Source organism: Lipotes vexillifer, unplaced genomic scaffold (assembly GCF_000442215.2).
Source record: "Lipotes vexillifer unplaced genomic scaffold, Lipotes_vexillifer_v1.1 scaffold818, whole genome shotgun sequence".
In the NCBI taxonomy this organism is placed as follows: Eukaryota; Metazoa; Chordata; class Mammalia; order Artiodactyla; family Lipotidae; genus Lipotes; species Lipotes vexillifer.
Window position 1 is genome coordinate 744164 of NW_006771890.1, and position 11605 is coordinate 755768.

The window sequence follows — 11605 nt, forward strand, 5'->3', positions numbered from 1 at the left end:
GGGGTGCGGCGGGAGGGCGTGCCTTCCTCGTAATTCTAGCTATTTATGTTTATATATAATTCGAGGACTGTTCATAATGGTCACAGAGGCCACACCATCACATTTTCCCTGGTGGAGAGCAATGACGAAAGAAGGGGTGTGTCCGTGTGTGATGTGTGTGCGTGTGGGGATGCAGGGGAGGTGGGATGGCTTATAGATGAACAGGTGTATGCCGTGAGAATTTAATCTCCAGTTCTTTGTGCCGAGGGAGCTAGTCTAAAATGATCCCTTCTGATTGGGTAGGGGCAGAAGCCTGCTAAAGGGTTAACCAGAACTCGCCTTTAACGAGATGACCCAGCAGGGCCGGCCTTGGCTGCGGGAGACCTGCCTGTGATAGAGACCTGGCTCTGCTCTTTGGCTGGAGCCTGAAAGCCTGGCACTCATACCCGAAGATGGATGGCCTGGCCCAGTCCCGACTGGAGACTCACATCTCTCATCTGCACTGTTACAGTGTAGGTTCAGGAGGGGTTCCTGGGCGTTTCTACGTGCTGAGAGCTGGCGGACGACCGGTGTGAGTGATGGCGCTAGCTTAGGGAGACAGGCAGTGAAAGCATTTCAGATGCACCAGGTAGGAAAAACTTAACCCTGAAAGTGGGCAAGAGAAAGGAAGGTAAATGAATATTCCTACTTGAGGTTAAAATATCATACATTTATGCTATTGCTTCAGAAATATTTACAGAGATTTTATAGTCTGGGTGTTTTTTTTTGTTTTTGGTGACTTAATCATTCACTAGAATAAATATCTATAAAATTCCAATTAAATGGTGTCTAAAATTTAAAGCAGCAGTCTACAGGCAAAGCGCCAACATTTCTTTTTTTAACAAAAATATTTATGAGAACAACTAGCATTTAAAAATCAACCAGAAACTAGGCTTGATTCTGTTTAGTATTTTATATGATTGGACATCTTAAAACAAATCAATAATGTTTATATTTTATAGAAATTCTGTGTTTATTCAAAACCATAATTCTACTGTGATGTTAATGGAATGACTTTATATGGCTTTAATTGTGTTGGTTTAAATGCTAATGACCACATTTCAAATTAAAATAGTATTTTGCTGATAGGGGTAGGCACAGATATGACATATGAAAGAATAGATCATTTTACTGATTGTAAAGTGTTTATTTCCAGAAAAAAATGTTCTTTTTTTTTTTAAGGGCTGTGAAAAAAAAGTAATTTTTTCAAGGGTTTAAGATAGATTTCTGCACTTTGGGAACTGGAACTTGTGCCTATGGAATTTTTGGAGCAGCCTAAGCTACCTTTTAGCTTGATATGTGTGCTAGAAAATTTTTCATTATCATGTTTTGTGATATGTAATAAATTCAGGGTGCTGTGCTTAAGCTTCGTTTCAATTCACGTTTGGGAACATCTGTTTCCCTCATTCCCAACCCTGGCAGACACCCCTACTCCCCACAGTACCTGCCCCCTCCCTCCCCGTCTGTCCTTCCTCGGATCCCCTGTGAAAGAGTACAGTCAGTCTCTGACTCTTAGAAGGTGTGTTCCTTCCTGCGTGGAGCAAAGCAAAATATAATCATGATTTCTGAGCCTCTGCTTTCCTGTCTGGGAAGAGTGATGCTTTCTCTCCTCCTTTGATGTCTCTTTAATAAATATGTTGTCCTTATTTGTCTTTGGACGTGGCCTCTTGGGCCACCTCTCAATTTCCTCCATGATTTATGTTGCAAACAAATTCTCTGTCCTGTGTTTGTTCACTGCTCTCTCCTAATCTTGTGTATCATTGAAGACATGCTGGAGACACTTTTTGGTTTTATTATGCAATGATGTCATATGTGTGTTTCAGTGAAATGTCAACCCGTCAACAGAGGATGATGTTAAAAATTATCCAAATAAATAGTTTTCTATTTCTTCTAATCAGACCTAGTCCAGTCAGTTGAATGACAGTGAATAGGATTATCTGTTGTTATTTAAACAGAGTTTTCCTGTCCCACACTGCCTTGGGACATGGATTAAGGTACATAATTTACCTGGGGATGTTGACTCGGTGCATTGTCACCTGTGTGTGTTTTGTGGCAACGGAAGCGGGTGTCTCAAACCTGGTCTCTTGTTTGGGAGCCTCATATATGTAACAGCTCTTTCTTTCCAGTGATCCAAAATCAGATGGTGAAACTCTGGCTTCGTTTATCTTCCCTTGATAATTGTGCCCTACAGAACACTGCCTGGATGAATTGCAGGCTGTTCAGTACTACTGGGCTCAACCTTGCTGCCCAGGCCTGCAGCTCTGCTGTGCAAGAGCTTTCATCCACTTGGCATTAGAGTTGCCTTCCTGATGTTTCCCTGAGAATGGTGTGGGTCTGCCTCTAAGACAGATGATTTCCCAGGCTCAGGTGTGCCGGAAGCTGGGTCCTGAGAGAGGAAGAGTGAGCGCGCGCGCGCGTGTACATGTGTGTGCTTGTAGGTGTACATGTGTGCACGTCTGAGTGCGTGTGTCTGCTGCCTGTGATCAGAGGGACAGGTGGGTGAGAGGCAGCCTCACTGACCACACCACAGACTGTTCTGGGTTTGGCCCTGGGACACGTGTGTCCTTCCCCTGCGAGACCACAGCCTTCTTGGCCGGGAACCTTAAGGCTTTGACTCCAGGCAGCTCGTTCAACCCCACAGTTCATAAAATGGAAAGGCCTGGGGCTCCTGTATGCAAAGAATGGTTCAAACCAGACGCAGCCTGGTGTGCCATCTTTAAAAGGATTCTCTCGCAGGCTGAGGGCTATTACGAACGAAGCCATTTTCACGAGAGCCTCTTGGGCGGTTCCATATGACTGCAGAAGACCGGTCTGAGCGTTCCCAGACTCGTGGGCTCGGTCCTGCCGGATCTGGCAAGATGGGGGCCACCCTCCCCTCCTCCCCTCCCCCCCACCCCCTCCACTGCCGGGCGTGTCTCAAACGTGGTCATCATGCTTTGTCTGTGCCCTGTACCACCTGCTGCCAGGGCTTGTGGAGGAAGGACAGGGAAGTGGTCCCCCACCCCTCACACTGGGGGGTGTTAGCTGCAGATGGAGACCCGCACAGCCAGGGCCTCAGATGTTCTCCACACCTTTAGTGGCTACTGAGGTGCAGACAGACGGCCGGCAGGTGAGGGGGTACCACCCGGGTACAGGACGGGTGACCTTAGACCGGGGACAGGGAGGGAATGCCTCTTTCCGATGCCAGTCTTCTTGTGTCCAAGGATAGAGTAACTGTACTCTCCCAATTAGCGTGCCATTTTTCTTCAGATTGTTGGTCGAAAGATCATAATTTTCTCAGAGCCACCAACCACCCCTTCCCCATAGGTGGTCCATAAGCATCTCGAATATTTCCCTAGAGAAATTAAGTACAATGGGAGGGCTTCTCCCAGGCCCTGTCCCACTGGAACCTGGGGCCCAGGGTGAGGAAGGCCGGCCGTGAAGGCCTCGGGGAAATGCAGAATGTCCGTGAGGGGCCTGAAGGGGTCACCTGGCAGGTCTGGCACCACCTCCGGAGGCTGGAGCCCCTTTCAGTGTGTTGTGGTCTTCGAGAGGATGACCCAACCATTGGCGAGTTCTCCGCCTGAGCACAGGCTGCAGGTCCAGGTGCCAACAGATGGCCATGGAGCCTGGCCCTGCACAGCAGCCCGGGTCTGTGCGTGTCTGTCCATCGCGTTCTGGTCCTGAGTGTGCTGGTGGCTGCAGTGTGTTGTGCCCCTCCCTCGTTCCCATGGCTTTGAAGCAGAACCAGTGGCCCAGTTGGCTGCCTGGTCTGCTTGCCCTCTGGCACCTGCACTAGGCTTCTCATCCTGGACACAGCCGGCGAGCGCTTGCCACCCTCCCTGTAAAACAGCCGCGCCGTGCTCCTCGCCCCTGTCCGAGGCTCCGGGAGATGGCGCTCTGCAGGCCATCCTTCTGTAGACAGTCATTCAGACATGGGCCTGGGCTCTTGGCCACGGCAGACCCTAGTACTAGTAAGCAAGCACTGTTCCCTGCGAGTGGGGGTACCTGAAAAGGCGGTCACTGGCCTCAAGCATCCCAGCCCAGGACCATCTTGAACTGATCACACCCTACATCCCTGAGGCTGCTGGGACACCATCCGTTACATTCAAACAAGTGGTCAGTTCCCTGGACTGTCCTTTGGAGAAACCTTCCCCTCCCACAACTGAATCAGGCAGGAGCAAAGCCAGGACCCAGGCCACCCGTGTTGTCTAACCTGTTTTGCCATTTTCATTGATCTAGGCGGGATTAAGGACACTGCACGACATTGGGCCAGAAATCCGGCGTGCTATATCATGTGACTTGCAAGACGACGAGCCGGAGGAAAGTAAAGGCAAAGAAGAAGGAGATGTGTTCAAAGTAATTATTCCACGTGTAGCTACACACTGGCCACTTGGAGATAGCGGGGCAGGAGTCCAGTTGGGGCAGTTAACCACCTGCCAAAGAGCCTGGAGAATGCACAGCAGCCCCAGGGCCTAGAGGGGCTTGTGGACCATGCCCTCCCCCCCGCAGACCCTCCCCGTTCAGCAGCACCCCTTCTAGGGCCAGGCCTGCTCCTCCCCAGAGCTCGCTCCTCTGCCCCACGCTGGCCACTTCGGAGGAGCTTGGTCACGACCACTGGCCGGCGTGGATGAGCATCCTGGGTCCTTCTAGCAGCTGCTGGCCCTCCCTACCCCTCCTTCCCCGGGCCGGCTCTTTGATCTGCCCGCGGGCCCTCCACTTCCCAGCCCCCGGCCCAGAGACCTGCCTGCCGCCCAACCTCGGCCACCGGGGCTGCCGACAGCCCTGCTGGGCGAAAGTCAGCTCACCTTGGAGCCACCGGAAGAGTGCACTTGAATGACAGCCGAGCGCTTGCTCCCCAGCTCAGGAATCGGTAACCTTCCTCATTTCAGGGGGACCAGCTGACACACACAGTCACCCTGGTCACTGAGACACTCAGATTGTTTTACAGGGATTCTGTGGAGCTTACCTAGAATTTGTTTTTCATGTAGGAAAAAAATTACCTAACATAGCTAGCCTGCATCAAATATTTGTTAAATTACCTGGTGTTGTCTCCCATTATTTTGCAGAGAAATGGTGCCCTGCTTGGAAACCATGTCAATCATGTTAATAGTGATAGGAGAGATTCCCTTCAGCAGACCAATACCACCCACCGTCCCCTGCATGTCCAAAGGCCTTCAATTCCACCTGCAAGTGATACTGAGAAACCGCTGTTTCCTCCAGCAGGAAATTCGGTGTGTCATAACCATCATAACCATAATTCCATAGGAAAGCAAGTTCCCAGCTCAACAAATGCCAATCTCAATAATGCCAATATGTCCAAAGCTGCCCCTGGAAAACGGCCCAGCATTGGGAACCTTGAGCATGTGTCTGAAAATGGGCATCATTCCTTCCACAAGCATGGCCGTGAGCCTCAAAGAAGGTCCAGTATTAAAAGGTAACGTTTAAGATGTGTTTGCACTTGGTAATGTAGTGTCAGCCCAAGGCAGGTCTTTCTCCCGTCTCTGGCACAGGTGGGAGGCTCCCTGCGGGCATTGCTGTTATAGGACCTGTGAGTGCCTCCAGGTCACGTCAGGAACTGGCCATGTGATGAAGCCAAAGGATAAAGGGCCACCTGCCACCCTGCATCCTGCTCTACGCAAACTCTACCTTCCCCGACTGTACCACGTAATTAGGGACTGGCAGGCTTTTCCTGTAAAGGGCCAGAGAGTAAATATTTTAGGGTTGGCGCCTCAGACAGTCTCTGTTGTAGCTAGTCACCTCTGTTATCGTAGCAAGAAGCCAGCCGTAAATCATATGTAAGCGTACGGGTGCAGCTGTGTCCCGATAAACCTTTATTTGTGGACACTGAAATGTGAACTTCACGTGCTCACGTGCGATGAAATATTTTTCTTCCTTTGATTTTGCTTCAGTCCTTTAAAAGAATAAAAACTGTTTGTAGCTTGTGGGCCACGCAAAAACAGGTGACGGCCTGTATCCAGCCCATGAACCATAGTTTGCCGACCCCTGCTCTAGGCAGTAGCTTGATATATTTGCTTTTTCAATTTTGCTAGAAATTTTATCTTCTTTTATCTTCTCCCTCCCTCCCGTGTCATGCCTTTCCTGGATAGAACGCGCTATTATGAAACTTACATTAGGTATGTGCTCATTGCCTGTATTTGTGTGTTAAATACTGTGTGTTCTAAGTGGGACCAGATGGCCTCTCTGAGTGCTGAGAGACGAGAAAGCCCTGGGAGCCAGCGAGCCCAGTGCAGGGCATTACAGCCCAGGGCTGTGGATGCAGAGCTTTCAGATCCGTATCTGCGCAGACTGTGTTAACCATCCAAGGACCTACGCTCACATGCAGCGTGCCCACGGCTATAGCTCCGCAGGCCTCAGTGCGGTGCTGGGAGAGCCCCTGGCCTGTGGAGCTGGGCGGTCGTGCTGCTGTCTGGGGTCAGGCCTCTTGTGGAGGCTTTGTAAAAGCGTGACCCCCCACCTCCTGAAGCCCAGGAGCCAGGCCTTCTCCTTTGTCTCCTGGGCAGCCCCCTACCCACGGGCAGTATACCCTGCTCCCTGTTTGTTGAACCCAGTTGGACCGTGGGTGGGATGGTCACGGTGTTGGGGACAGGGAGGACAGATGTCCTGGCTACTTGAGCTGGAGGAGGGTGGGAGAGAGTGAAGAGCTTGGAGGAAGCACAGCCCTCTGTTTGGAGAGCAGTGATGCCACAGAGCCTGGCCGGCTTCCCTGAGGGCCGAGGCCAGGACATCTGGGTTTCAGGGAGACATCACGACAGTCCTGGGGCAGGGCTGTCTTTGAGAACGTGGTGGACATTGTCCGGTGGAGTCTCCCTCCCCTGGGACCCTGTACTCAAAACTCCTGTCACCTTTCCTGGGTCAGATGCAGTGTGAAGTGGGGACCCTCTTTGCTCCAGGCTCTGAAGGCACCTTGGGCCGGGGTAAGGGGGCACGGGGATCCGAGCAGGTGGCCTGGGAGCCCATCACTGCAGGTCTCTAGGTCCATTTTCTTGCTCTACTCCCAAACTACACCTACTCTTTTGGTTCTCAGGCCTCTGGGGGTAGCGGTGTGGCACTAGCATCGTCCAGGCCCTGAGGGAGAAACCCCTTCCTGGTACGTGCGTGCGCACACACACAGACACACACGCACACAGCGCCGTTGCCAGAGGCATTAACGATCCAGCCCCACTTGAGGCAGGAGCACCCAGGGAGATGCCAGAGCACCTCGGGCAGGGCTGCCGTGGCCACCGCCGAGGCGCCGCCGGAGGAGCTGTCTGCCGCCCGCCCAGCCGCTCAGGCCCTCTCTCCCAACTGCAGGTCTGACTCAGGAGATGAGCAGTTCCCAACTATTTGCCGGGAAGACCCAGAGATACACGGCTACTTCCGGGACCCCTGCTGCTTGGGGGAACAGGAGAACTTCAGCAGCGAGGAGTGCTACGAGGACGACAGCTCGCCCACCGGGAGCAGGTGAGGGCTCTGTGGCTCGGGATGACCTTAGGAGGCCTTGCTGTCCCCTGGCCCTGGGGCTGCGCCTGCTCACGAAGCCATGCGCCACCTGCTGCTGCCCTTGGGACTGTCCCGGGAAGCAAAGCGGGAGCACAGCCTCCAGGCCACGGGAGAAGTCAGGGCAGGAGAAATAGGACTGGAGAGAGGCAGAGTGGAGGCTGTTTTTTCAGGCCTGTTGACTTATTTCCACCAGGGGCGCACCCGTGAGGCTTTAGTATAGGCTCTAGAAGTGAGAGCCTTTGCTGAACGCTGGGCGCTCTGGGCTGGGGGTTCTCGCCGTGTAGCGGCTCGTCAGCCCAGAGCTTGGTCGGTCTTGGTGGACAGCGCCTGCTTGCCGCTCCCATCAGGAGGTCTCTCCTAGAGGTGAGGGGGCAAGAGGTCAGAGTGGCACCACTCAGCAGACGTGCCTCTCTGGGCTCCTGACCTGAAGAAGGCAGGTCTGAGGTGGACGCTTTGCTTTAGGACAGGTAGCGGGCAGTGCAGGGGGACAAAGGCCACCCACCACCCTCTTCTCTGTAAACTGCATCCCACTCTGACCGGCGGCCCATTGAAGTGGACGTGGTTCTGTGGTGAGGTCACTTCTGGCGTCTGAGATGTTGTTAAACGTCAGCCTCGTCTTTCAGGCCAGCCGCAGCCGAGCCTCCCTCACCCTGCTCTGCGCCACGGCCTTCCGCAGGCCTCCCTGGATGCCTGACTTGCAGCCACTGGCTCTGAGTCAGCTGCATTCTGACTTTCCGTCTTCAGGGCCTTTGCCCACACCACGACCACCCCTTGGATGCCCTTTCCCCACCTGTGCTCACCTAATCCCACCTTCCCTTCAAGGGCCTGCTCCTTCTCTGACTGGAATTGAAATGCCGCCGCCCCCCTGCCCCGAGAACCCACGGAGCCCCACCCTGAGCCCCTCTCTTCCAGCGCCCACCTTCACCAGCCTGCGTTAGAATTCCATGTGCATGAGGTATTTGCTAAGCTCCTTGACCACGCTTCATGCATCTTCGTGTCCCAGGCGCCCCGCTCAGCCCCTGGCCGAGGGCAGACCCTCGGGCAGAAGCGAGCGGGTGATAGTCAAGCTTGCAGGGCATCTGCAGTCCACATCTGACCGGCCTCTGAGGCTGCCCCAGGGAGGGAAGACACCAGCACCTCACTCGTCGCAGGTCTGCCGTCCTGAGCCTTCCTGTGGCAGCCCTTGCCCTCCAAGTAGAATTTTCCATGGAGCTGAGGGCTGCCTTGTTCTACTGTGTCCAAGGCGGTGGGGAGAGGACTGTGACGTGGGCCTGTTGATTAGGCTCTCATGTGTCCCTTGCTCTATCTTCTGGCCTTTTCGATCACCAGGCAGAGCTACAGCTGTGGCTACTATACCCGATACCCAGGCAGCAGCTTGGACTTCGAGCGGCCTCGAGGCTACCATCACCCGCAAAGCTTCTCCGAGGATGATGACTCACCTGTTTGCTATGATTCCCGGAGGTCTCCAAGGAGACGCCTGCTCCCTCCCACCCCAACATGTGAGGCCAGATTTTTTGTTTGGGAGCAAGGCTCACAGAGAACAGCGTGCCTCTCCCCCTGCCCCAGCCCGGGGGTGGTGACAGACGTGGTCCTGCCACGTTGGGAGCCTCCAGTCCTTGAGACCAGCCCCCTAGTTGGAGATGCTGTTGGCTTTCTTTCTCATCTGTGTGCCACGTGGTAGGGCTTAAAGCGCTTCCTGCTGAGAACAGAGAGAGACAGTGTGAGGCCCCACAGTTGCACGGTATGTAGCACCTGATGAGGGGTTTTCTGTGCGCCTCATCACTGCCTTTGAGCTTGGGATCTGCCCTGACAGGTAGGCAAGACATGCACCATGGTGTTGATAGGCCCACTCCCTAGATGGGGCAGTGACCCCTTAGAGGGCAGAGGATGGGCTCACGCACAGAGTGGGCTTGAGCCCAGGCCTCTTCCCAAGGCCCATGCCTCTGAGGAGCACCTGGAGGTTCTTGGTATCCATCCTTCCTCCTCCCTCCCACCTTTGCCTTGGTCTGCCAGTGCTCTCTGCTCATGGTAGGTTGTGGCCTTGGTGGTGAGCTCTAGGGTAGGTGCTCCCATCCTGGGGCAAGGAATCCCATCCCACAGAGAAGGGGCAGGGGCTGGCTGCTCCCTGACCTGGTTTTCGTGTGCAGCTGGCATCAGTGGTGCCACCAGGAGATCTGGGTCACCCACAGTGAGGAACTTGAGCTGGGGAAGGAAACAGCGCAGTGGCCCCTGCCATTTCCTGGCTGGGTTGTTTGATTTTGGACACGTGGACATTTTGATGCTGGTTAAAGAATATCCACTTCTGGCGTTTCTGAAGAGTGAGGCATATTTGGGGTAGGACTCTAATCAGTAACCAAAAATAACCAAGACACAGCGGCTCTGAGTCTGCCATCTAGTGCACAGTAACAAGTGCAGCTGGGTGGTGCCCAGGTCCTATCTCTCTCGAGCTGTCATAGCCCTGCTGGGAAGTGTAATCAGACCCATTTCCATGGTTAATATTTAATTTCACAGCCCCAAACAGAAGCTGATAAAACAGAGCAGCTCAGGGGTCCATCAGTACCAGGTGACGCACATGCAGGCGAGGCTGGACAGAGGCCCCCGGCCCTGTGAGTTCCACTGCCCTCCTGTGACCCCCCCTTTCTCCCTTTGGTGGCCACGATAATCACCATTCGCAGGCGCCGCCTCTGTGAATCAAGGACCCTGAGCGGGCAAGAGTGGCTGCCCTCTTTATTTTTACGGATGAATAAATTAAATGCATCTTATTTGCTTTGCTGCCCATCCATTCAGACCTCAGGCAGGGAGACCACGGAGCCCCTGTGTTCTCAGCCACAGTGGGATTACTTCCCCCATTAGAGACGGTGGTGCAGAGCAAAGGGGATCCACATTCAAAACTGAAAGGTGCTACCGGAATGACAGCGGTGGTAGCTTTCCTTTCCTGGCTCCATCCTCTGGCCCCACCATCTGACCCTAGAAGGGTCCGAGAGGTGGTGCCGACCAGGGAGGCCCGTCCTCCTCTTAGAACACTTAAGTTCGGTCCCGCGTGGCACGTGGAGGGAAGGCTGTCTGATGCGGATGGCAGGTGTCCGTGTCCCATGTCGGCAACTGGACGAGGAGGCCCAGCAGGCCCCACGGTGTGCGTCGGGCCCGCGGAACAGGGCTCGTCGTCTGTCTGGTCCCTCCCTGGTGGGCAGTGGCCGGCAAGGGCTCGGTCTGGTCTCCGTACGCTTTTGGAGCCTGGCCCCCAGAGAACGGGCTCTGCAGCTTCGTGTGCAGTCCCAGGATGCCGGGGGCCTCCCCAGGCTGGTCCCTGCAGTTTCCCAGTGCAGGAATTAGGCGGGTGTGGAGTGTTGTCGGGGCATGAGAAATGCCCCGTGAGCTTAGAAAGCAGAGTTCAAGAAAGGACTGTTGAGGTGAATCAGCGCCGCCTCGCAGGCCGCCAGTAAGGCTGCCGAGGCAGCTCCACGGCCGGCGGCAGCACCTGAGGGGAGGTGTCCTGGGGAGGCCTCTGGCCTGTCCTCGGGGCCCAGAATTCAGACTGATCTCCCGGGCCTGGTGCCCTGTGAAGCCACAAGTTCTGGATCATCTTGTCATCACTCGACCTGTTTATAAGCCTCTGTTCAAAGTGGCTGTTAGCAGGGCAGCCAACTGCATTTTTTAAAGTTCAAGGTGTCCTTTCCTGTTTGTTCTGTCTTCGGGGCTAGGGAAGCTGGGTCTTTCCCCACAAAAGGATCTGCTTATTACCTGGTTGAGCTATTAGGGCAGGTAGCAAACAGAAGTGTAAACATAACACAGGAGCACCAGCAGGATGCTCCAGCCCCCAGAGACTCTCAGGATGTCTGCAAGGTGAGAACGGGGCAGTCAGCACGCGTCTCTGGGATTCTAGAACGACGTCGTGTACTTGACCCGGAATGCTGCGTCCCCACCACGTGCAGGGACAGGGGCCTAGGGTCAGAACAGCCACCCCCTGGCTGCTTCTGGCTCCTCCCCCTGAGGACAGGTGTGGCAGGGAGGAGAAATTGACTTTTGCTCTTTTGAAAACATCCCTTAGTTGGGCTGCTTCTTCCTCCCTCCCGAAGTTCTGAGACACCGCCCCGCCCCCCGCCCC

The 11605-nt window shown here is 54.4% G+C and overlaps 1 protein-coding gene across 3 annotated transcripts in view; it reads left to right on the forward strand.

Annotated features, from left to right (window-relative positions):
- Positions 1 to 11605, forward strand: part of CACNA1D (calcium voltage-gated channel subunit alpha1 D) — a 322182-nt gene that overhangs the window by 307304 nt on the left and 3273 nt on the right. For 2 of the 3 annotated variants that reach the window (XM_007447228.1, XM_007447227.1), the window contains 5 exons: positions 4240 to 4356; positions 5067 to 5434; positions 6108 to 6134; positions 7312 to 7461; positions 8830 to 8999. In XM_007447228.1, coding sequence (XP_007447290.1) covers positions 4240 to 4356; positions 5067 to 5434; positions 6108 to 6134; positions 7312 to 7461; positions 8830 to 8999 — 832 coding nt within the window. The remainder of the gene's footprint in view (positions 1 to 4239; positions 4357 to 5066; positions 5435 to 6107; positions 6135 to 7311; positions 7462 to 8829; positions 9000 to 11605) is intronic. The other variant, XM_007447229.1, reaches the window with a different exon arrangement.